Below are 25,694 nucleotides of genomic sequence, written 5' to 3' on the forward strand. Positions count from 1 at the left end.
CAAATCAAAACACGACCACTGGGTAATAGTAATTTCCCGCGGACAAAGGAGGTTAGGTAGAAAAGAAACGTAGAGGACCTCATAGAGGGTATGGGCGCAGAATTGGCCCCGTGCCAATCGAGGAGGACAGAATTCAACCATTCAAATGATGAAAGGTGCAAAGTTTGTAGGGGGCAGTCTGTCGGGAGGGACAAATGCACAACAGAACATGATACTTGCTATAAAAGTGAAAATGGGTCAGCTATAAGGAGTGGGTGTGTGGTAGGGGACCTTAGCTGGAAGGAGAAAGAGGCACGCGATCACAATGTGGAAGAGGGAGGTAGTTCAAATGAGATGGGCTTTTCTATTCACAACCCACAAATTAATAAGACAGCTACAGCTACCTCCTGGAAGGTGTATTCTCGAACCAGGAGGTACCAAAAGCAAGTGAAGGAGGGATGTGCAAAATCTGAAGCCTAAGACATTGACTCAAGATTACACAAAACAAGCACACAACAACAACAACAACAACAAAATAAAATAAGTACACAGCAGAAACAAGTAACGGACAAAGACAAGGGAGGATTGGGCCACCAGCACAATACTGGTCACAAAGGAGTAATACCAAATCAGGATGCAGTGGAGGATACAAGATTAGGCGAAAATAAGATGCAAGATGCAACAAAGATATGGGAATTAGCAAAACAGTTGGGGGCAATTGGAGCTGCAGACCAGGGGAGGATGGTTGAGAAAATCATGACAAGAGGATAGAGATAGGAAAAAGGTAGAGAGATTGGGGAATAAGAGTCATAACCCATGAATATTATCACATATAATGTGAGAGGGTTAGAGAAGGGGGTGAAATGGGCAGCAATAAGGAGATTGGTTAAAAAAGAGAGTGCAAATATGATATGTATTCAGGAAACTAAAAAGGAGACAATAGAGAAATCAATGTGCCAGGCATTGTGGGGGGATCCAGAAGTAGACATGGCAAGAAAACCCGTACCAGTGGGTACCCGCCCGAATCCGTCCCGACTTTGACGGGTAATACCCGAGTTGACCGGGTATGGGTTCGGGTTCGGGTTTTCCCTGATAACCAAAAGTCGGGTACGTGTATGGGTATGAGATTACTAGACCCGTCCCTACCCCGAACCCGAACCCGCCCCGCCACTTAAAATCTTTAGAATTTTTGCATAATTTAATCAAAAAGCATATAATTTTTATTACTAGTTAATTTTATTTTAAAATTTTTACATAATTTAATATTATTTTCTTAACTATTTATGTAGACTCACGCGTTATAATAAATTTATTGATATATAAGTAGTTAAAAATAAATGTTTAACAATCAATTTTTTTTTTCTAAAATCAAATTTTTAATATTTTTTACAAAAAAAAAATATTTTTCTAAATGGTGTGTGGATAAGGCGTTGTTGTTGTTGTTGTTGTTGTGTGTGGAACGGGGTTGGGGATACCCGTTACCTGACGGGTACCCGACGGGTACAGGGATGGGACAATAAACTCAAACCCGTCGGGTATCGGGTATGGGTATGGGGATATGTTGAAGAGTCGGGGTAAGGGATTGAGGAGACAATATCCGTACCCGACCCGCCCCATTGCCATGTCTATCTAGAAGTGTCCTGGGAGGTGCAACCGACATCAAACACAACAGGGGGAATCCTATGCATGTGGAGTGAAAAAATATTCAAACTAGAAAGGAAAGTTATCGGAAATAGGTTCATTTTGTTGACAGGTTAGTGGATTAAGGAGGCACAACAAGTTCATATTGTAACCATATACTCACCATGTGATATTCAAAATAAAAGAATTCTATGGGATGCCATCAAACAACTGAAAACATCAAATCAGGAGGGACTATGGTGCATTATGGGGGATTTCAACAACATTAGAGATCATTAAGAAAGGTTGGGAGTTTGTCAAAGGGGGGTGGGGGAGAGTAATATCAATGAGTTCAATTAATGGATTGAAGAGCTGGAGGTAGAGGACGTGCCATGGGTGGGAAGAAAATTCATGTGGTTCAGACCCAATGGAGCTGCTAGGAGCAAGTTGGACAAATTTCTGATATCCCCAGAATGGCTTGCCAAATGGCTTGGAAGTACACAACACCCACTGGATAAGAACTTTTTTGATCATTGCCCGATTTTGCTTAGGTCCAAGTTTATAGATTAGGGCCCAAAGCCGTTTAGGATCCTTGACTGCTGGCTCCTGGACAAATCATTCAATTCAATTGTGCAGGAATGTTGGCTATCTCACTAGCAAAGGGGTTGGGGAGGGTACATGCTTAAAGAAAAAATTAAGAGATTGAAAGAAAGGCTGAAGATATGGAATAGGGACCAGTATGGTGATACTTTTAAGAGATACAAGAAGATTGAGGATGAGTTAAACAAGATGGAAGTGAGCACAATTGATAGACAACTTTCTCCTCAAGAATTGTTAATCAGGAAACAACTCCAAGAAGATTTGTGGGTAATTGCACAATCTCATGAATCTTTACTAAGGCAGAAGGCGAGATCTAGATGGGTTAAAGAAGGTGATTGCAACTCTCGTTATTTCCACTTGATGATTAATGCAAGCCGTAGAAGCAACTCTTTGAATAGGGTGTGGATTGATGGAGCATGGATTGAAGAACCGACAAGAGTAAAAGAGGCAGCCAAATTATTTTTCTTCCATAGATTCCAAGAAGTTGACCAACATAGACCCCGTTTAGATGGTATTTGCTTTCAGACCATTGGACATCATCAAAATGACATGCTATCGAGAAGATTTCAGGAGGAAGAGATAAAAGATGCAGTTTGGGGGTGTGGGAATGAGAAAAGCCCAGGCCCAGATGGAATTAATTTTAAATTCATCAAGAGTTTCTAGCTTATAATCAAACCTGATGTCCTACGGTTTTTGGATGAGTTCTATGTCAATGGAACTTTTCCAAGGGGTTGTAATGCCTCTTTCATAGTTTTAATCCCTAAGGTGGTGAATCCACAATTTCTGGATGTATGTACAAGATAATGGCCAAGCTGCTGGCCAATAGATTGAAGAAGATCATGCCACTCATAATAGATGAAAGACAATCCGCATTCATAGAGGGAAGACACTTGTTACAAAGTGCATTGATAGCAAATGAGGTGGTTGAGGAGGCTAAAAGAAGGCAGAAACCATGTATTGTTTTCAAAGTGGATTACAAGAAGGTATATGATTCAGTCTCCTGGGACTTTCTGGTTTATATGCTCAGAAGGTTGGGCTTTTGTTCCTAGTGGATCCAGTGGATAGAGGGGTGCTTAAAATCTGCATCTATTGCGGTACTGGTAAATGGCAGTCCCTCGTTTGAGTTCTTTCCATAGAGAGGGCTTAGGCAAGGGGATCCATTAGCACCCTTTTTCTTCAATATTGTTGCTGAGGCATTGAATGGGCTGGTGAGAGAGGCTGTGAAGAAAAACTTATTCAGGGGATTCCCAGTGGGCACAAACAATGTGGATATTAGCATCCTCCAATATGCGGACGACACAATATTTTTTGGAGAGGCATCAATGGAGAATGTCAAGGCAATCAAAGCAATTCTGAGGACCTTTGAACTAGTATCAGGCCTCAAAATTAACTTTGCAAAAAGTTGTTTTGGGAGTGGAATTTATCATGGAGGAGGCCATTGTTTGGCAATGAGATACCAATGGCTGTTAATTTCCTAAAAGATATTGAAAGTAAGCCTGAACCTAATGGACAGTACACCATCAGGTCAGCTTATAGTTTATGTATGAATACCAGCTCAGTAAATTCTGAAGACAAGATTTTTAAGACAATTTGGCAGCTGCATATTCCCCCTCGGGCAGTCATTTTCTGTTGGAGACTTCTTAAGAATAGACTCCCTACCAAGGTCAACCTCTTAAGAAGAAATGTTCTTACTCAGGCAACCACGTGCTCCTTATGTCATTGTGTGCAAGAAGATGCGGCTCATTTGTTCTTTAACTGTAAAAAGACAAATGGACTGTGGTGGGAATCTCTGAGCTGGGTTCGGGGAGCAGGTCCACTTTCCATTAATCCTGTTCACCACTTCTATCAATTCTGTGATGGGTTTGGGACAAATGGGAATTATACTACAAGGTGTGGGTGGTGGATTGCCTTAACGTGTTCTATATGGCAGCATAGGAATCAACTGATTTTCCAAGGAAAACCTTTTGATCCTTGTAAAGTCATGGACTATGCTATTTATCTAGCTTGGTCTTGGATAAAGGCTAAGGATAAAGATTTTAGTACTAGTTTCAACCATTGGTCCTCTAATATATCCACTTTCGTTGCTTAGTGGGGGTGGATCTGGTTGCTGGTTGGCTGTTTGTTGTTGTTTTTTTTTTTGGAGGGTAGCACCTTGGTGCTTTGTAATCTCTTTTTCTGGTACCACTGGTACTGGTCATCTTATTAATAATATATATATTTTCAGCCTTCCAAAAAAAAAAAGTAAGCCTATCCAGATACATAGAAGAGATGAGTGGGTGTGGACGGCAGATCCAAGTGGGCAATACACGGCGCAAAGTGCTTACAACATGTTGAGGGGGGAAGCAATAGTGGGGATCCAGGATCGGGCTTTTGAGGAGCTGTGGAAGCTGAAGGTTCCAATCAAATTTGCCGTGTTTGCATGGCGGCTACTTAGAGATAGGTTGTCAACTAAAATAAACCTACATAGGAGACAAGTAGAGGTCATTGATAGGAGCTGTCCATTTTGCAGAAGCTCGAAGAAGGAAGCAGGACACTTGTTTTTTCACTGCAGTAGAATCATCCCTATTTGGTGGGAATCCTTGTCTTGGGTGAACAATTCAGGAGTTTTCTCGCAAGACCCAAGACAGCATTTTCTCCAACATGGATCGATAATATGGGATAAGGGCTAATAGGTGGAAATGTTGGTGGCTGGCTGTGACTTGGACTATTTGGCAGAAAAGGAACAAGATAATATTCTCCAATGACTCCTTTGACAGCAACAAACTGATGGATGAGGCAACTTTCCTACTGTGGACATGGCTGAGAAATTTGGAGAAGGATTTTTCAATTCATTTCAATCAATGGTCTAGTAATCTTAGAGCAGGGTTTGTGTATCAGTAGAGGACAGAAACATAGATTAGCAGTAGCTTTTACTACCATGGTGTGGCCTGGCTGTGGTTGCTATCTAGATTTAATTTAGTCTGATTTGGAACCAGTAGCACGGGCAATCAAATATTTGTACTTTAGTACCTCTGGTACTCAGTTTATATATATATATATATCTTTGCCGATCAAAAAAAAATTATTCACAAATGGAGTCTTCAGCAATTAGATGTCAACAATGCCTCCCTAATGGCATTCTTGAAGAAGATATTTACATGACTCAGCTTCCTGGATTGAAAATTCCGACAAGCACCTCGTGTGTAAACTGCATAAGGCAATTTATGGTCTTAAACAAGCTCCGAGAGATTGGTTTGAGAAGTTAAAAGCTACTCTACTTCAGTTTAACTTCAAATCCAGGTGTGACCCATCTTTATTCATCTACACTGATTCCAATAACAATGGTTTATATGCTACTGTATGTTGATGACATCATTGTCACTGGAAACAACTTCTCCATCAAATCACTAGTTACTAAACTCAATTCTGAGTTTTCTCTTAAGGACCTAGGAAGTCTTGAATATTTCTTGGGAATTGAAGTCAGATCTCAGCCCAATTGTGCTCTTATTCTAACTCAGTCCAAGTACATTAGGGATTTGTTGAGTAAAACAAAGATGGACGAAGCTAATCTCATCTCTTCTCCAATGGTTGGTGGTTGCAAATTGACTAAGTCAGGGTATGAATCTTTCCCTGATCCCACACACTACAGGTCTGTTGTGGGAGCCTTGCAGTATTCAACTATTACTAGACCTGAGATAAGTTTTTATGTCAACAAGGTCTGTTGGTACATATCAGATCCAACTAACAGCATTGGGTAGCAGTAAAAAAGATTCTCAGATACTTGGCAGGCACCATTAACTTTGGTTTGAAGTTTCTTCCTTCTTCCACTGGACCTCCATTCTCTTACATGCATACTGTGATGCTGACTGAGCTTCTGACCCAGATGACAGAAGGTCTACTTCTGGAGTTGCCATATTATTTTGGTTCCAATCTGGTGTCATGGTGGTCCAAGAAACACAGGCAGAATATCACAGCTTAGCTTTGGCCATAGCAGAGGTTACATGGATAAAGTCTCTTCTATCTGAACTTCACATTCCTCATGCCACACCAGTTATCTTTTGTGACAACATGAGCACTGTTGCTCTTGCTCACAACTCAGTGATGCATTCTTGCACTAAACATGTGGAGTTGGACTTGTTTTTTGTCAGGGAAAAAGTTATGGCTGAACAACATCAAGTCATCCATGTTCCAGCTATTGATCAAAAAGCAGACATTCTGACTAAGGCTCGTACTCCTTCAAATTTTACTACATACAGGTCCAAGCTCAGAGTGGTTGAAAGGCATTCTGCCAACCCCTCATGAGCTTGCGGGGGGGTATAGTAGTATACTTACTCGGTAGTGTAGTTTTCTTTTCTTAGCTAATCTATAAAGGCTAAACTACAATTACTAGTTAGTTTATATTTAGTTGACAGTTACAGTTGTGTAACTGATTATAAAAACTGAGGTGTAATCTGTTTCCTCTTGGGTTGAGTAATATCATTCTTTTCACCTCAATTCAGTTTTCGAAATTCTCTCTCAAGTTTCCTTTACATGTCATAAAGGTTGGTGTGTGGCTGTGTGGGTTTGAACAAGAAGTGAGGATGGGTTTGAAGTTCGAACAAACAAGAACAACAAAGCCCAAAAGTGAACCCACTCCTGTACAGCAAATTGAGGTTTGAACAGAGGAAGAGTGGAGGAAGACAGATTAATTGAACTACCATGGGTTCAACTACACCTTTTGATTGCACTGTTCTATTTTTTCTCAATTTTAAGATTGAGCAGGGTAGGAATAGCAGTTGATTCCATTTTAGAACTTTTTGTAGCATTTTTTCTGAATAAAAACAGTTTTTTTTCTTCCTAAAAAGTAATTTACTATCATGTACAGGAAATAAAAATACAAGGAAAATGTATTATAGTTATTCAAAAGGTGGTATTATAATTATGACATTGTGTAATGAGATATGCAATATGAGGTGGACTTGCAAATGTTTGATTGCAAATTCTTAAAGAGTTTTTTAAAGTGTTGAATTGATATGAAAGAAGTTAAAATCTTGTGAAGCATAACATGTAGGTTATTGGTGAGTGATTTTTTATTTCCTAGACAGCATAGTTTCTACCAGTTTGGAGCTTTCAGATTTTCTAGGATGGAAGAATTTACATAAAAAGATTGCAATGTATAAGTATAACATTGCCATCATGCATGGGTCAGACATTTGAAAATGACAGTTCTATGAAATGTTCCTCCTTTTCATAAGTTTTCTTTAAACATGGATGTCTGTTGTTCTAGTTAAGGAAGTTAGTACAGTATGGCTTACAGTTGATTGATCAATATGGATTCAAATTGATTCTATTTTCTGTTTTTTCTTGTAATTTTACTGTTATGTGCACAACTTGAGAATATTTCTTAATTTTCTGTTTACATGCTTTAAGAAATTGGAGATTTCCGTTTTGAGATATTATTGATTATATTTAGTAATTTTTATTAGTTAATATTGATTATGACAGGGGAATTCTATATCAACTACGAAATATAACTTCTTCACCTTTTTGCCAAAAGGATTATTTGAACAGGTAAGTTACTCTAAGCTTCTGATTTTGGAGAGCATGTGAGATGCAATTGATTTCCAGTTTTAAAAAAAATGAGGCTTTCTTACCATACATGGTTGCATTTTCTGGAAACTAATATTCTTCAGTATTTTTTGAAAGTACATTGCGACTCTTTTAGATGGCACACTTTGGCCTATATGATTTGTTACATTTATGGTGGAGCACTTTTTACATTTTTATAGGTTCATTTTTTTTAATAAACATTTAAATATGCCTGATTGATTGTTCATATAATTGTTTGTCTTGAGGGTATGAACTACCAACCTAATCAAGGAGTAATTTTTTTTTTTTTGGCATGTAATTGTTTTAGACATTCTTTACACTGCTGATTATGTTTGTTTTATTTTGTGTCATTCTTTTTCCTTTTAAATTAGCATTCTTGCCACCAGTTCTGTTACAAATTTGTGGGGTGGAGTCAAAAGGCTTTTTGATTTTTTTTGTGCACAAAGAAAAATGAATTGGCTCTTCTTGTGTTGTGCTTTACAATCTGTGAAATTAAAGCATCTTGTGCTCAAATTAATTTTCTGGTATTTTTTGTAAGTTCGTATATTATTGACTAAAGTTACTCAGAAGATAGAAATTCCTATTTGTCTTGCAGTTCAGACGGGTGGCCAATCTCTACTTTCTTATGATCTCAATTTTGTCAACCACACCAATTAGGTATGTAAATACTAGTCAACTTAACAATTTAGAAGATTATTTTGCATTTTGCAAGCATTATTGAGATAAGTGAGCAATCAGTACTCACTGGAGGGGCACTGTACCATCTTACTTTTTCATGAAAATTATCTTCTTAAGCTCATTGCTATCTGTATGGTGAAGGTGGTAGTAGCTCTCGAATACTTAGGTACCTTTTATTAGAGTATTTGTATGGACAAGATATGTTATGGCTGCATTGGATCTTAATCTTTTTCATAGATCTTGATATGGGAATTTATATTTTGTAATGCATGCATGGTTTATATAGGACAGTGAAAGTTTTAGGATTTAATTGGTTGCATTCAGGATTTTTTTTTGGTTAATTCTTGGTGAAAATTGATGTAATCAGAGGATTAGGGTAATTTGGAAGCCTTTGGATGGATTTAAGGGTCAAGTTCGTGGCTATTAGAAAGCTGTGAATAATACCTGTGAGGCTATGACATTAGAATTTCGGTCTGGGGAAAATTAAGCAAGAAATAGCTAAGGTTTTGGTTCTTCATTTTGTTTTTTAGTTTTTTGATTTTTCAAATTTTCTCTGCATTGTTTGAGGATTTTGGTTGACAAAGTATTAAGTTGGTTGAAGTTGTAATTGTTGAAATGCTCTCTGCATGGTCTGTTTTGTGTCTTGTTGAATTTCTAAGGGTGTGTTTGGTTTGCATTTTCATTTTCTGAAAACTGTTTTCATTTTCAAAAGATTAGAATTCTGAAAATATGTTTGGTTTGACTTCTTATTTTCTGTTTCTAAGAAATAAAAACACTGAAAATTTATGATATATTGACTTCTTGTATTTTTTGTATTTTTAGATTATCTTAAAATTACATTCCTTGTCATCGCATTTTCATTTTACCCAAAATGAGGTTCCTGTTTTCAACTGAAAACGAAATTTTATTGTTTTCATTTTCTGGTTGTTTTCTGTTTTCATTTTCACTGAAAATGTTTTCAAAAATCCAATCAAACACACATTTTCTGTTTTCAGTGAAAATGAAAACAGAAAACAGTCAAACCAAACACCCCCTAACAATTTCTTTAAGAATTATATTGATTTTGTTAGCATGTAAATTTCCCATTCAATTTATTGTTCTTAGCACCTAATTATGGTTTTCGTGCTATATCTAATTTGGTACTTTAATAGACTAACATGCTAAATAGATACACCATAAGAGGGTGGGAGGAAAAGAACAGTATTTGGGTGAGAGAAAAAAATCTGAAATTCAACGGAAACATTAATAGACTAACATGGACAACCTAAATCTACTAGATCTAGCTTGACTTTCTTAACAGCCTAGCTTTTTATTAGTGGAGTCCTACTCTAACAAAATTCTTATTAATCATTCATAAGTTAATTACTTAATTACTCTTATTATTACAACGAACTTCTCATCAAATGGCTATGGTATCATTTATCTTGTTTTTCTTGGATATTGCATTTGCTTTACTTTCCTGCCTTGTGTTAATTATGATGAAGTTTGTTATCAGTAATATGTCTTCCTATGCTGAATGCTTTTCATTTATACTTTTGGCTAATTTTATAAATTTTAAAAAAGAAGTTAGACTAAGTCTAATTATAAATTTTGTGATGTTGTAGTCCTGTGTCTCCAATAACTAATGTGCTTCCTCTATCTCTGGTGCTTCTTGTCTCTCTTATTAAGGAAGCTTTTGAGGACTGGGTAAGAATATATTTTGCTCTCCTTGCACATTGCTTTCTTTTTAACACATTTTACTTTTTAAAGGCAAGGAGATTAAAGTTTCATCTTTCAGATGGAATTTTAAAGAAATTCTGGCTGAGGATGTTATAGAGGAATGTTGGAGATATTTTTTATAGTATAATGTAGAAATAAGCATTTTATTGTACAATGTACTTACAATTTTGTGAAACATTATACATATTTTGTTTGAAGAATGCAGTTATGATCTTCTCATTTTTTTAATGGCACCCTTAATTGGAAATTGTCCACACTTTGTTACAGATTGTATTATGCCAATAGATTTGTATGTGTATTCTTCTTACTAATTTCTTCCCCCCCCCCCTTTAAATTATGTATAACAGAAGCGTTTTCAAAATGACATGTCTGTAAACAATAATACAATAGATGTTTTGCAAGATCAAAAGTGGGGGTCTATACCCTGGAAAAAGTTGCAGGTTGGAGACCTTGTTAAGGTGAGTGTGCTATATGTTTATGTGCTAGTTTAATTTTGACGTGTCTATGTTTTGAATTAGTACTTACAAGGAAGGATATCTACAATTCATATTGTGGTTTTAAACTGTCACTGGATGTTGGTTATTATATGTTGTGATTGTGGGCAACAATCTTTCCTTGCATATGTTCTAAATACGCTATTGCCCCTTCTATTCCATAAATATGTCATTACTGACATGGTGATGTTAATAGGTGGAACTCATTTTTTGCATCATGGATCCATTTCTAGATAACAATAGGTTTCCTACTTTGCATTATACAATATTAAATAGTAATGATTTATTTAGTTTTATTTTATTATTCATCAACATGGCATGACAATATCATTGTTTTTTTAATAATTTACTCTAGTACCCTTCATTTATTTCTGTTTAGTTTCAGAATTTTGTAGCTAATTTATTTTGCCTATAATGTTAAGTTTGCTCACATTTTCCATTAAATTCTTATTTTGGATTCCTAAATATATGTGGCTGAGATGGGTATGCTTCTTTCTCTATAGTACAATTTTTATGTATTTTATTTTTCTTTTTATATTTCTGAGCTGCTGAATTATATTTTTGGAATTTTCTTTTTCCTTAGAAAGATGTGCAGGGAACTCACCAATTCTTGTTACCGTTCTATTTTGCTTTGTCTATATATGATTTTAATTTTTAACTGTAAGTTTGGTTTGCAGATTGTGTGTAATATAAGACCCCTGTGTTTGTACTCCTGAGCTGTTTGTCATGATTCCATTGTGGGTGTTGCTATTTAGTTACAATACTTACTATATGTTGCAGGTTAAGCAGGATGCATTCTTTCCTGCAGATCTGCTTTTCTTGGCTAGCACTAATGCAGATGGTGTCTGCTACATTGAGGTTTATTATTTAATTTTCAATCTGGTATGGGTGTTTTCTTGATGTTCTTTAACAGTGTGTGCAGTTTATTAACTTTGGTTTGGGTGACAGACTGCTAATTTGGATGGGGAAACAAATTTGAAGATTAGGAAAGCATTGGAAAAGACTTGGGATTACGTGACTCCAGAGAAGGCATCTGAGTTTAAAGGTTTGTATTTTTTAATTGATTTACCTATAATCTATACAGTTCCTCTAACCTTTACTTAATTTGTTTAGAGTGATTTTACATATGTGAACATGGATTTACAATGACAACATTTCAGCTATTGTTTTTTAATAATTTTATTTTAAGCTTACTGTAATATTTTGCGGCATTTTATAAATTTGGTTCATCTGAGTAATGAGAACAAGGATTCACATTACTCAGTCCATTGGGTGGTGGATAGCCTTAACCATTTCTATTTGGCAGCATAGGAATCAATTGATTTTCCAAGGAAAACCTTTTGATCCCTATAAAGTCATGGATCATGCTATTTACTTAGCTTGGTCATGGTTAAAGGCTTATGATAAAGATTTCAGCATTAATTTCCATCACTGGTCTTCTAATATATCTACTTTTGTTGATTAGATGGGTTTGGGTCTGAATTTTTGTTGAGTTTGTTGTTGTTTTGGAGGGTAGCACTCTGGTGCCTTGTAATTCTGCTCTTTGGTACCTCTGGTACTGGTTTACCTATTAATGATATATATATATTTGCAGCCTTCCAAAAAAAAATATAAAAAGTACCAGAGGTACTTGAAATACATGTAGTTGGATGGCCATAATCTGGTTCCAAGTCAGACTAAAATAGAGTCTGTAAAGGAACCAAGAGGCTGCACCCTGCCATGAATTACAATGTTAATACAAAAAGCCTTGTCTCATATTAGTAGACCATTGATTGAAGTGTACTGCAAAACCTTTCTCCAAATTTGATAACCATGTCCATAAAAGAAAAGAAGCATCATCAATCATTCTGTTGCTGTCAAAGGAATCATTGTTGAAGATAATCTTGTTTCTCTTCTCCCAAATTGTCCAAGTTACAGCCAGCCACCAACATTTCCATCTATTAATCCTTGAACCACCAGGTAGTATGGAACCATATTGGAGAAAGTGTTGTGTTGGTTCAATCGGTAAAGCTGCTGAAGTATTCATCCAAGATAATGATTCCCACCAAATTGGGAGGATTTTGCTGCAGTGAAAAAATACATGTCCTGCTTCCTCTTCCATATTTCCACAAAATGGACAGTTTCTATCCACAACCTCTACTCGTCTCCTAAATAGATTTGCTTTAGTAGGCAGCCTATCTCTAAGGAGCCTCCACGCAAAAACTGCAACTTTGGTTGGCACCTTTAGATTCCACAGCTCCTCAAATGCTCAGTCCCTTTCCCCCTCACCTGCTTCCCTTGTCATTAGTTTGTATGCTGACTGTACTGTGTAATGACCACTTTGATCTGCCTTCCACACCCACTCATCCCTCCTATTCCTCTGAATTGTGCTCCGCTCAATGTCCCTTAAGAAATTTGAAGCCATTGTTATCTCATTATCAAACAGTGGCCTCCTCCATGACAAGTTCCACTCCCATACATTATCCTTGAAGCCTCCCATCTGCTGGATTGAGTTGTTCTGCTGTTGAGAGATTACAAACAGCCTGGGATACTTTGTGATTAATGAGACCTCACCTTGTATCCACCCATCTTCCCAGAATTTGAACCTGTCCCCTCTCCCCACCTTCCACGAGATCCCTTTTTTGATCTTCTCACCCTGTTGTGTATTCTGAAAAATTATCTTTAGATCCCTCCACCACAAAGAGTCCTTATTACTGCCAGGTTTTTCATCTAGACCCCTCCACCCACCATATTTGGATTGCAAGACCCTTGCCCACAGCTGACCTTCATGCTGGAATAAGTTCCACCTCCACTTACCAAGTAGAGCAAGATTGAAGGTGTCTATGTCCTTCATGCCTAGACCTCCTTTTTCCTTTGGTCTGCACACTATATCCCATTTGATCCACGCTATTTTGTTTTTATCTGGACCTCCACCCCACAAGAATCTGCGTTGTAAGCTGACTAGCTTATCCTCCACCTTCTTGGGTATCCTGAAAAAAGACAAGAAATAAATAGGGATAGAATTAAGGACTGATTGGATAAGGGTGACTCTCCCCCCAAAGGACAGGTGCCTCTGTTTCCACTTAGATAATGCCCTCTCACACTTTTTTATGATAGGATCCCACATCTGAGCCCTCCTCGGATTAGCCCCAATAGGTATGCCTAAGGGCTGCATTAGACTTCCATCTCTCTGTCATACCAAATGCACCAAACCCACTTTTTGCAAAATTAATCTTAAGACATGCAAGTTCAAAAATTCGCAGAATTGCTTTAATCACCCTGACATTCTCCTGAGAAGCCTCCCCATAGAAAATTGTGTCATCTGCATATTGGAGGATGCTAATCTCCACTTTGTTTGATCCCACCAAGAAGCCTCGATACAGATTTCTCTTGAGCGCCTGTCTCACTAGTCCATTCAATGCCTCTGCCACTATGTTGAATAGAAAAGGTGCTAATGGATCACCTTGCCTGATGCCTCTCTGTGGTGAAAATTCCGCCGAGGGGCTACCATTTATCAGTATTGATACGGTAGCAGATTTTAGACATCCCTCTATCCACTGAATCCATTTGGCGTAGAAGCCCATCCTCCTTAGCATATATATCAAGAAATTCCACGAAACCGAGTCATAGGCCTTCTCATAGTCTACTTTGAAGACTAGACATGGCTTTTGACTTCTCCTTGCCTTATCCACCACTTCGTTAGCTATCATTGCACTTTGTAAAAGATGCCTCCCTTCTATAAACGCAGATTGGGTTTCATGTATTATAAATGGTATGACCTTCTTCATTCTGTTGGCTAGCAATTTGGCCACTATCTTGTACATACAGCCAATCAGTGAGATCGGTCTATACTCATCCAGCGACTGCGGATTGACCACCTTTGGGATTAAAACAATGAAGGATGCGTTACCTCCCCTTGGGAAGATGCCATTAATGTAAAATTCATCCATAAATCGTAGGACATCCGGTTTCACTAAGTTCCAGAAAGCCTTGATGAATTTGAAATTGATTCCGTCTGGGCCCGGACTCTTATCTCCCCCACAGTCCCATACTGCCTCCTTTATCTCTTCCTCCCTGAATCTCCCACTCAGCATGTCATTTTGGTGTTGGTCTAATGACTGAAAGTCTACTCCATCTAGAAGGGGTCTATTTTGGACCACTTCTTGGAATCTGTGGATGAAAAATTGCCGAGCTGCCTCCTTTACCCTTGCCGGTTCTTCAACCCAAGCTCCATCAATCCATAATCCGTGTAGGGAATTACCTCTTCTTCTTGCATTAACTAACAAATGAAAATACTGGGAATTAGAATCCCCCTCCTTAACCCATCTCGCTCTCGCCTTCTGACGCAATAATGATTCGTGATATTGTGCAGCTACCCACAAGTCTTCTTGGAGCTGTCTCCGGAGTGCTATCTCCTGGTCATTTAGCTGTCTATTGGTTGTGCTCACTTCCAAGCTATTCAAATCCTCCTCAATCTTTTTATATCTCTTGAAGGTGTCCCCAAACTGCTGTTTGTTCCATATTTTTAACCTTGCCTTCAATCTCTTTATTTTTTCTTTTAATACAAAACCGCCCCATCCAATTTGCTGGTGTGTCTGCCAACACTCCCTCACTGTTGAATGAAAAGATTTATCCGACAACCAACAATCCAGTATTCAAAATGGTTTAGGACCCCAGTCAACACACTTAGAGCGGAGTAAGACAAGACAATGGTCAGAAAAATTCCTATTCAGGGGTTGCTGTATGCTTGCAGGCCATCTTGTGAGCCAATCTGGAGACACTAAGAATCTATCTAACTTGCTCTTTGCAGTTCCGTTGGGTCGATACCACGTAAAAGTTCTACCAATCCAAGGAGCTTCCTCCATCTCCAAGTCGTCTATCCAATCATTAAATTCTTTTATGATACTCTCTTCTATCGACCTTTGGGCCACTCCAACTCTTTCCACACGATCTCTAATGCTGTTGAAGTCCCCCGTAATGCACCATAGGCCCCCATTGTTTGCTGATTTCATTTCATTAATGGCATTCCATAGGGTTCTTTTGTTCTGTATATCACATGGCAAATAAACAGCAACAATATGAACCTGCATTGCCTCTTTAATCCACTGCCCTGTCATCCTTATGAACCCGTTTCCACTGATTTTGCTTTCTAGCTTGAAATTATCGTGAGACCACATGCATAGGATTCCCCCCGCCGAATTGCTTGCTGGCAGCATCTCCCACGACACCGTTGGGTCTCCCCACAATGCTTGGCATGTTGTTTTGTCTATCATCTCCTTCTTGGTCTCTTGGATACAAATCATGTCTGCCTTCTCCTTTGCAATTAACCTCCTTATAGCTGCCCATTTTACCCCCTTCCCTAGCCCCCTCACATTGTATGTGATAATGTTCATGAGGAGTGATGTATACACCCCACTCTCTCTGCTTCTTTCCTGTCTCTTTGTTCCATTGACAGAAATTTTCCCACTATGTGCTTGCTTTCCTCCTCTTCATTGACCCCCATTTTTTTGCCAAGTCCCATAAGGTTTCTGCTTCATGCCTCTCCTTTTCTTCTATTTATGTGTTCTCCTCCATATTTTGTTTCTCGCAATTTCCTATAGATTCAATCATGTCTATGTTCTGTGGTATCATGTGATTGCTGCCCATACTTTGCTGTTCTTCAACCTGACAATTCTTTTGCTGCCATCTACATGTCTGTTTTTGTGGTGATTTCTTTGCCATTGTATGTTCCGTATTCTCCTTGCGCTCCTTGTCTTGCCTTTTGCACCTCCTATTTCGAGAATAAACCAACCAGGGGGTGTTTACGTCTATATGCTGCTTGAGTGTGTTGGCAGGTTGGGTTATTGGGCTTGTGGGGGGGGGGGGGTGTATATGATAGGGCCCAATTCATTTGAAATTATATTGACCCCATGCTCCTCCCGAAAGTTATTCTGCCCCCAGCTGTCCTCGAAATCCTTTTTCTTCTTCCTTTCATCTGCTTGATTTTCCTTTTCGGTGACATCCTCTGATTTCTTTCCTGACCCGACACCCCCTGAGGTATGTAGGGGCGTTGCCTCGTATGGCAAGGGTAGATGAAGCTCCTTCGATAATCCCGCCTCCTGTTCTGCCATACTGTGCCTTCTTGTCGGTGATGCTCCACTTTTTTGACTCCCCCTTTTTATCCCCTGGATATAGCCTTTATCCATTGTGTGTTCTGAAACGCTAGGACCGCTGGGTATAGGCGGTTTGCTCCCGTCGGTCACGACAACCGGTGTGCTCGAGCCCTACCGATGGTCCTGAAGGTCTTCGAAGTCGTCAACGTGGGTGCGCGGGTCCTCCCGGGAAGGTGGTCGGCCTCGTGGGTCCTCCCGGGAAGGTGGTCGTCCTCCGATGCCTTCGCCGTTCTCGGTTAGCGCCGTCCTGCTCTGAGCCATGGTGTTTGGCTGCTCCTTTTCATCCATCCTCCCCTCCACAGATACCCATGACCGTGCTTTCTCCAATATCGGGGATTCCATGAAGCTGCAATCCGAAAGGATTTCGTCCGACGACGTCGTCCCATTCCTTCTCATTCTGTTCCACAAGTCATCATTTGGGCCTCGTTCTTCCGAGATCGCGACTTTGTAGACCTCGAAACCTGCATGCACATTGACAGTGTGATCAATAAATGGCTTCCATGGAGTTTTGAGAAGCACCCTAGCCCTGTCCATCCTTCTTCGTTCCTCCACTTCCTCATCAAACTCCAATACATCCCCAAGTAACCCCAATATCTTTTTGATTGCCACATCATCCCAGATTATGGCTGGGATTCCCCAACATTGTACCCAGGCTAGCCTATAACCCGGGCGTAAAGTCGGTGACCATTTCTGCAGGGAGTACAACAGAGGAGGCGTTCTTTGGTTTAGTTCCTTCAACAGTTGCTCAGCTTTTTCCTCATTCAATCCGATTATTAATATCATATCATCCCCCAAATACGTGGTTGAAATGTCCAGCCCATAGTCCCACCTCAACTCATCTTCCGCTTTATCAAACATTGTCGGGTTCGACAGCCTACCAACCCACGCATCCTTCAACCACTTCAGATTTCTTTCTGTTGGCTCAATATAGATTGACGATGATCCTCCCTCACTGCTACAACCTGCCACTGCTTCCGCATATGACCATTTCTTTGTCCTGCCCCCTCTGTGCGTATGGTTAGTGTCTACTATTTTCTTCTCCTGTCTTTGTGCCTGCCTTCTCCCTCCCGGTTTCGGTTGTCCTCCCCTCAATCTACCGTAGCGTGGGAGATTGACGTATAGCTTCAGGCCCCCTACAATGATGCTATCCAATTGTTTCTCCAGCAGACATTCGTCTTCTACCCCTTTGAATCTGGCGAACCCAAATCTCCTACCGTTCCTGTTCCTTTGTTTGGATATGAATACCTCCCTGACATCTCCCCACTTCTTGAAATATTTCCACAAGTCCTTCTCTGTCACTTCGTCAGAGAATCTTGTGAAGTAATAGGAAGTGATTTCAGTCCGATCCCTCCAGTTGGTTATGTTATAGTGTTGCCCATTTGTATTCCGATTCTGGTTCCGATGGGGATATCCTATCACTCTGTCGGTGTCGTGCTCTCTCCTATGTCTGCGATTTCTAACTCTCTCCCACCCCCTCTCAGCCTCTCTCTCTCTCTCTCTCTCAGCTTTTCTCTCTCTCTCTAGCTGTCTCTCTCTCACTCATCTTCTTAATTGTTAACTTTTATTTTACATAAAAGTAGACTATAAATTTCTACCTTGATGACAGACATCAAACCAGTCTTGAATTGTAAAACACCTCGGCCTTCACTGTTAGCTTTTATTGTATGTTGTTATGGACTGGCTACATGCCTTGGTTTCTTTGAGTTGTAATTCTGCTTCTAATTTCATATGTTGTATGACTACAGAAATGTAAATCTTCTTTTGAATTGGCATTCTCTTCTCTGTACGGAAAGTTTAGTTGGTGAAATGGTATATTAGTATCTTATAGATATGTTCTAGTTACTTAAAAATGCACTTACTGTTGGATTTTCATTGTTTTACTCCAATTTTCTTGTTTTTGTACGTTCCCTGAAAGTTGCTATAAATTTATAATCTCATTTTCCAATTTGTATATTCAAATGTTAATGTTCACATTCACTATTCTCCAGCATTAGAACAGTTGAGGATTCAGATTTCAGGCTGAGTAAAAGTATTATAAAATTGTGTAATTGATTGTGTCATATATCCAACTGAATAAATCCTCCAAATAGATGGAAGTGTTAAATTTGGGATCACAACTGGATTTAAGCAGGAGAATCGTGGAAGATACTAGTAAATTTATGTTCATGATAAATTGATGTATTTTGTGAGCTTAACTGTTCATCAACTGGTGGTATTTTTTTTTTTTGAATAAAAATTCCTAATTTGTAATTGGTCTTCATAGAACTTTTTGACTCTTTGAAAGGATTGTCTTTAATTTTAATTTTTTTAGGGAAAATTATTCTGAAGTCTATGCAAGACTTATTTCATATCAGGTTGATGAATGCCAATTCCAATGATTAATGCAAAATTTGATTTCTTGTTTGTCTGTTCCAAGTTCTGACTAGTTTTCTAACTATGTGCAGGTGAAATTCAATGTGAACAACCAAACAATTCATTGTATACCTTTACTGGAAATCTTATAACTCAAAAGCAAACACTGCCTCTCAGTCCAAATCAAATTTTGTTGCGGGTATGTTATCCCCCCCAAAATGACATTTTCTGTTTTTTTGTTCTGGTGAACTGTGTTTATTGATAAACTAGTGATAATTGTCTCATTTGATAAGGCAATTAGAGTGCTTTTTCTTTGTTGGATTGGTTTGTATTAGATTGAGAGAGAGGGAAATAGAGATAATATTTTGCATTTCTGATGAGAGTAAATCGTACAGTGGAAGCTTCTGCTTGCATTTATATCTATGTAGTCAATAGCGGCCGCTATCAGGCCGTAGGCCCCTGGCTGTGACGAAGACCTTTGTTGTGGGGCAGATTGAAGTAGTGGTTATCACGTCCACTAGTGCACCGGAGCGGGACAGCGCTATTGTGGGCTCTGTAGCAGTTTCACAACTGCGATTTGGATTTCAAAAGAAAACTCAAAAACACCCTCATGCCACCGCCGTGCCGGACAGTCTTTGACTTCTCTCATGCAGTTGTAGCCGACCTCTGACCTCCCTTATGCAATCGCCGACCTCCCCCTTCCATTTGAGAGTCGTGATTTTCAATTTTTCACTTTAACAGTGACGGTTCAGCAAACAGAACATGGGTAGATGGATCGGGTCCTTAGGGTGTTTTTTTTGCTCTTTTCTAATCTATTGGACCTTGGGTCTCAAGTCCACCATTTATCTGCCAGATATTTTTACAAGTGTTACTTTTTAACTTGATACCTAAACTGCTCTGGTAAAATAAATCTGTAAACTGTTAATATAATACACCAAATAGAGCAGAATATATGATACAATAAATTAAAAATTATAGTAATAAAAAAATATAATTAACTAACTAATAATAGTAATAAAAACTAAATTAAACATAATATATAATATAAGAAACTAAATAATAAATTTTTTTAAATCATAAGTAAAAAAGAATATAAATGCAGTAAAAAAAGAACATAAATATTATTAAAAAATATAAATTATATGTATAATGTATGTAAAAATCTACAATTTTATATATATATATATATATATATATATATATATATATATTAAAAATTCAGAATAGGTAAAAAAATATAGATTAAAATTGAGGTCATCCAACTATCCGCTATCCCACTTTAGGGGTTGACCATTCCGCGCCGCGATGACAGGATTGACAACTATGATTTATATATTTATAGAACAGAGGCTTCAGATCCTAACAGATTGCAGCTGTGACAGTTATAACTGTCTTACAACTGATTAACAGAATTACAAATAAGCTATGTTGCATGGATGAAATTTTCAAAAATTTAGGGTACATGTACGTTAATATATTTCAAAAAACATGTATGTATATAAAAAATGGAATTTAATTTGTATGACTAAATCTTATAAGTGGTAAAACTAAACACAGATAAGCATAATTCATAATATAAAAGGATATTAAATTGTTCAATATGACAAAAAAATATCTCATAATAAAAAATTATAATACATATTATATCATATTTTAATAGTATTATGATACAACATTTTAACCGTTTCAATCTCATCATTTTATTGTCCATCGTCACTTAAAAGAATTGTCTCTATAGCTGGTTTGTCAAGATAAAGAGTAGTAACTTGAATTTAAGAATGTTGACCTCTTTATAACTCTTACTCTTTTTTAAGAGGAGATGAAGATTTGTATGTATAAGAACTAAATCTTCATCTCTCTTTGGATTGAGCCTATTTGTTTTTTTTTTCACATGATGGATAAAGAAATATGTGGTTCAATTTCTTTCGTGACATACAGACATAGGTACGGGCACCTATATGTACCGAAGTGAAGTACCCAATTTTATTTTTTTGAAAAATATTTTTGGTACGTACCCACGAGTACCCAACAAGTACCTGGTAGGTGTATGGTAGGATTTTAGAAGTACCCATGCTTCAAAGCAAATAAGAGACTGCTGGCAGAAACTGAAAATTAACTAGGTTATACGAAAATGATATTTTCCCTCAGTTTGAAACAACACAAATTTCTCTGTACTATATGCCAATATTTTGTTTACTTAGTTTGTGAATCTGAACTTGCATTGACTTGGAGTATCCTGCCTTTTCAGGGTTGCAGTCTCAGGAATACAGAGTATATTGTTGGGGTTGTTATATTTACAGGACATGAAACAAAGGTTTGCTTTATAAAATGATGCCTAATGATAATACCTGTATCAATTTCGTAGCCCTTGGTCTGCATCTTGTCCAAAGACATGTAATGCTAGTAATGCATTGATTGTTAATATGTTGCTAGTGACAAACTGATATTGTTTTGCACTTATTATGCATTCATAAATCATTAGCATTTCAAATATTTAATTTGGATATAATACCAAGAAAATTATCCTTGGTGTCCAGGGATATGGGAAAAGAAAACAACTGAAAATTTTGTTTTGATGACTATGGATTGATCTCCTTGTATTTGGAAAATGGAAACTTAAGGGGGTGTTATTTTAATCTGTTTATAGTTCTCATTTTTCAATTAATATGCTTTCAATTAATAGAGGGCGAGCCCTGGTGCAGCGGTAAAGTTGTGCCTTGGTGACTTGTTGGTCATGGGTTCGAATCCGGAAACAGCCTCTTTGCATATGCAAGGGTAAGGCTGCGTACAACATCCCTCCCCCATACCTTCGCATAGCGAAGAGCCTCTGGGCAATGGGGTACGAAGTTTTTATGCTTTCAATTAATAAATATAAAAAGTCTCCATGTTTTTGTTCACTTTCCAGGTTTTAAAATTTTTGTACATAATAATGAATTTCCTGTTTCTTTACATCCTTTTCCTCACAAAATATTGATAAAAGGAAACAAAATGAAGACAAGGCAACATTTTTGTAATAATTATAAACTGAATGTAAATAAGAAACCAAACGCCCTCCTCAGAAAATGTGACTGTTGCTTACAGGTTTTCCTTCTGTGATTGTTCATGGATATTCTGTCATTTCCTATACAAAATTTTGAACACAGGAAACTGAATGAAAGCAAGGTGGCATTTTTGTAATTGTCAATGAAAAATTGAAAACATATCAGCTGTAAATGAAAACAAACCAAACATGCTCAAAAGATGTAACTACGACTTATGGGTATTAATCGATTGTTTGATGAAGCTATTTTCTTGACCTGGACTTGGCTTAGACATTTTGAGAAAGACTTCTCAATTCATCTAAATCAATGGTCAAGCAATATTAGACAAGGTTTTGTATATGTAATGGGTGATACAAATAGAACAAACTAGATGTTCTCCTAGTATCTAGAATACCATTCATTGCTGGTTTCTAGATATAAGGACTGTATAGCCCTTTTGTATCAGTACCTCTGGTACTGTTTAATTCTATATATATATAATACATTAATTTTGTTGATAAAAAAAATAAATTAACCTGTATAGGAGTATTCAACTCCATTGTACAGTTTTATTTTCCCCTTACTGCTTTCCTTAGTTAACTAACCCTTTAGGTTAGTTATTAGTTGGTTTCTTAACCACACCACAGCTGTCATCACAGCTGTTGTTAGTTAGGACAGTTAGATAGTTAGTCTAACTATATATACTTGTAAACTGTATTGAATCATTGGGTTTTACAATTGAATAACAGAAACTCTTAAAGAGAGTTTTCCCTAAACCTCAATTCTCTCTTTCTCTCTTAGATTCATTTATGGTATACAGAGCAAGGTTCGATCCTTATCTTCTGTTCATGGCTTCCGCAACCAACAATGGTGCTTCTCCGCCTCCTCCCACACCGCCACCTACATTGCTGGCGGTGACTGGGTCTTCTTCAACTTCGATGGCTTTTTTGCACACTGTTACTGCAAAATTGACCGATTCGAACTATCTTTAATGCAGATCTCAGGTTCAGCCTGTGATTAAGGGCCTTGGTATTCTTAGTTACATACTTGCACTGCAAATTCCTCAGAAATTTGCTTCTATTCATGATCGGGATCATAATATTGTTACTCCTGAGTATCAGTTTTAGGAGCAACAGGATCAACTAATCCTCTCCTGGCTTCAATCCACCGTCTCTGAGTCCATTCTCCCTCGTTTGATTTATTGCTTGACATCGTGGCAACTTTGGGATAAGCTCCATGAGCACTTTCTCTCCATTGCTTGCGCCAAGAAGAAGCAAATTCAAGGTGAACTTCGTTCCATTTCCCTCGATAATTGTTCAATTACGGCATATTTGCTGCATATTCAGACACTGCTCGATTCTTTGCTTTTGATTGGGGATTCTGTATCAATGAATGAGCATATCGACATCATACTTGATGGCTTGCACGAGGAGTATGAGACGATTGTGACTATTCTTGGCTCTAAAACTGAGCCTCTGACTCTTGATGAAGTCACTTCGATGTTGCTTGCACAAGAGTCTTGCCTTGAAAAGTCTTGCAAAAAGAACCTAGGTACTATGAATATGGCTGAAGCTACCTCAATTTCTGAGACGCAAGATTTTGAAGCATAGGGTGCACCTTACGCAAGCTTCTTCTGGTTCTGGTTATGATAGTGGGTATAACAGTAATCAAGGACGAGGTGGTGGCCAGAATTTCTCTCTAGGTGGCATGACCATGGCCGCTTTGCTGATGTTCAGTGCCTAATCTGCCTCAAATATGGGCATGAAGCATCATATTGTTATCATTGTCATGATGATAACTATGTCCCCTCTCAGCCTAAGTCTAATTCTCAGAATCAACACACCAATTCAAACCAGCACACACAAAATCCCACTCCAAGCAACACTTCTAAGCCTACAAACCAAACATCTTTATCCTATCCCAATTATCCCTATCCTCCATCAAACCAACCTTACTCTTACTATCCATACTTTCCTTTTATGCCACCGTTCTACTATCCTCCACCAAATCAAACCCAGCCAAACACTACCATTCCAATTCTGTCTCTCAGGCCAATGTGGCCAGTGTTGTCTCTACTTCTAATAGCTGGTACCCCGATTCAGGGGCTTCTCACCCTGTTACTAATGTCTCACAAAATATTTAGCAAGTGAGTCCTTTTGAGGGCCCTGATCAAATCACCATTGGAAATGGTCAAGGTTTCTACATCAATTCCTCAGCTCTTGCTTCCTTTTCCTCACCTTTTAATTCTTCTGTTTCATTTCCTCAGGTGTTTTTTGAATTTCATCCCTCTTATTGTGTTGTCAAATCACAGATTTCTAAAGAGGTACTCCTTCAAGGAAAGGTGGGGCAAGATGGTCTGTATCACTTTCCCAACCTTCTACATCCTCCAAGGAAGCTTGCTCCAGCCACTGTTTCTGTTCATACCCCTGTGAATCCCACCAATTTGAGTTTTGTTTCTGTAAATAGAATGCTAAATTCTTCCTTTGTAAATATAGCTTCTAGTAGTGATGATTCCTGTTCTATTTGGCACTCTAGACTAGGTCATCCTAGTTCTGAAATTTTCAAAAATGTACTCAAATTGTGGTCTACTAGTTTCCTGACTTCTGCGGAAGAACTTGCTAGTTCCTTGATTTGCGTTGCCTCCGCCAGCTGCTGTAACTAAGGGATGCTTGGGGGTGTCTGTGCTAGGCAGTCCCACCATAGCACACACCCAAGATGATATAGTGCTGAGTAGGGTTAGGAGGAAAGTCAAGATGAGAGAGAGAGAGAGAGAGAGAGAGAGAGAGAGAGAGTGTGTGAGAGAGACACAGTCAGAGATAGAGAGTGGACAATCGTGAGGAGCCGAAAGAGAGAGAGGCAACGAGGTTGGCAGCACTCGACGGCGGGTCCCGGACAACACTACGACGGACAACGGCAACGACAGACTGGACAACAACGTAACCACCATCAAGCAAACTGGTGTGACAGAGCTGATATCACGATGTTTTACTTCACTAGATTCCTAGAGGATGCGTCGGACAAGGAGCTGTGGTACCATTTCAAGCAGATGGGGGACGTGAGGGAAATCTTCATCCCTAAACAGAGAAACAAAGAAGGAAGGAGGTATGGGTTCGTGAGATACAAAGGAGTCTCAAACGCGAGTTACATGGAAAAAAAGTTAGATAACATTATTGTAGGGGGTCTCAAATTGCACGTGAACATCCCAAAGTATGGGAGAGGAAAGGAGATAAAAGAACTAAACACAGCCAAACAAGGGGGGCAGAAGGAGGGTGGTAATCAGAGGCGCAGCGTGGCTGCAGATCCAAACACGAAGAGGTCATACGTGGAGGTTGTGACTTCACACGCAGAGAACAAGGAACGAAGAAGACGCACCTCCTCCCTGAGGGCGGCGCATGGGAGAACACACTCCTCGATCCTTCTCGAGATTCCGGAGGAGGTGAAGAAAAGATACACAGATACATGGGTAGGAAGACTGAAGAGACAACATGTGTTTGATCGAGTAGAAGATGAACTCTCATGGATCCTTGGTTCAG

General features: G+C 38.5%; 1 protein-coding gene across 1 annotated transcript in view; it reads left to right on the top strand.

The window, feature by feature from the left end:
* Nucleotides 1–25,694, top strand: part of LOC114395340 (phospholipid-transporting ATPase 3-like) — a 56,777-nt gene that overhangs the window by 6,170 nt on the left and 24,913 nt on the right. Inside the window, exons 2-9 of the mRNA XM_028357091.1 lie at nucleotides 7,663–7,728; nucleotides 8,363–8,424; nucleotides 10,050–10,131; nucleotides 10,512–10,622; nucleotides 11,439–11,516; nucleotides 11,607–11,703; nucleotides 19,234–19,340; nucleotides 21,390–21,455. Of these exons, the coding sequence (XP_028212892.1) occupies nucleotides 7,663–7,728; nucleotides 8,363–8,424; nucleotides 10,050–10,131; nucleotides 10,512–10,622; nucleotides 11,439–11,516; nucleotides 11,607–11,703; nucleotides 19,234–19,340; nucleotides 21,390–21,455 (669 nt within the window). The remainder of the gene's footprint in view (nucleotides 1–7,662; nucleotides 7,729–8,362; nucleotides 8,425–10,049; nucleotides 10,132–10,511; nucleotides 10,623–11,438; nucleotides 11,517–11,606; nucleotides 11,704–19,233; nucleotides 19,341–21,389; nucleotides 21,456–25,694) is intronic.

This window comes from Glycine soja, chromosome 18, assembly GCF_004193775.1.
Source record: "Glycine soja cultivar W05 chromosome 18, ASM419377v2, whole genome shotgun sequence".
NCBI lineage: Eukaryota > Viridiplantae > Streptophyta > Magnoliopsida > Fabales > Fabaceae > Glycine > Glycine soja.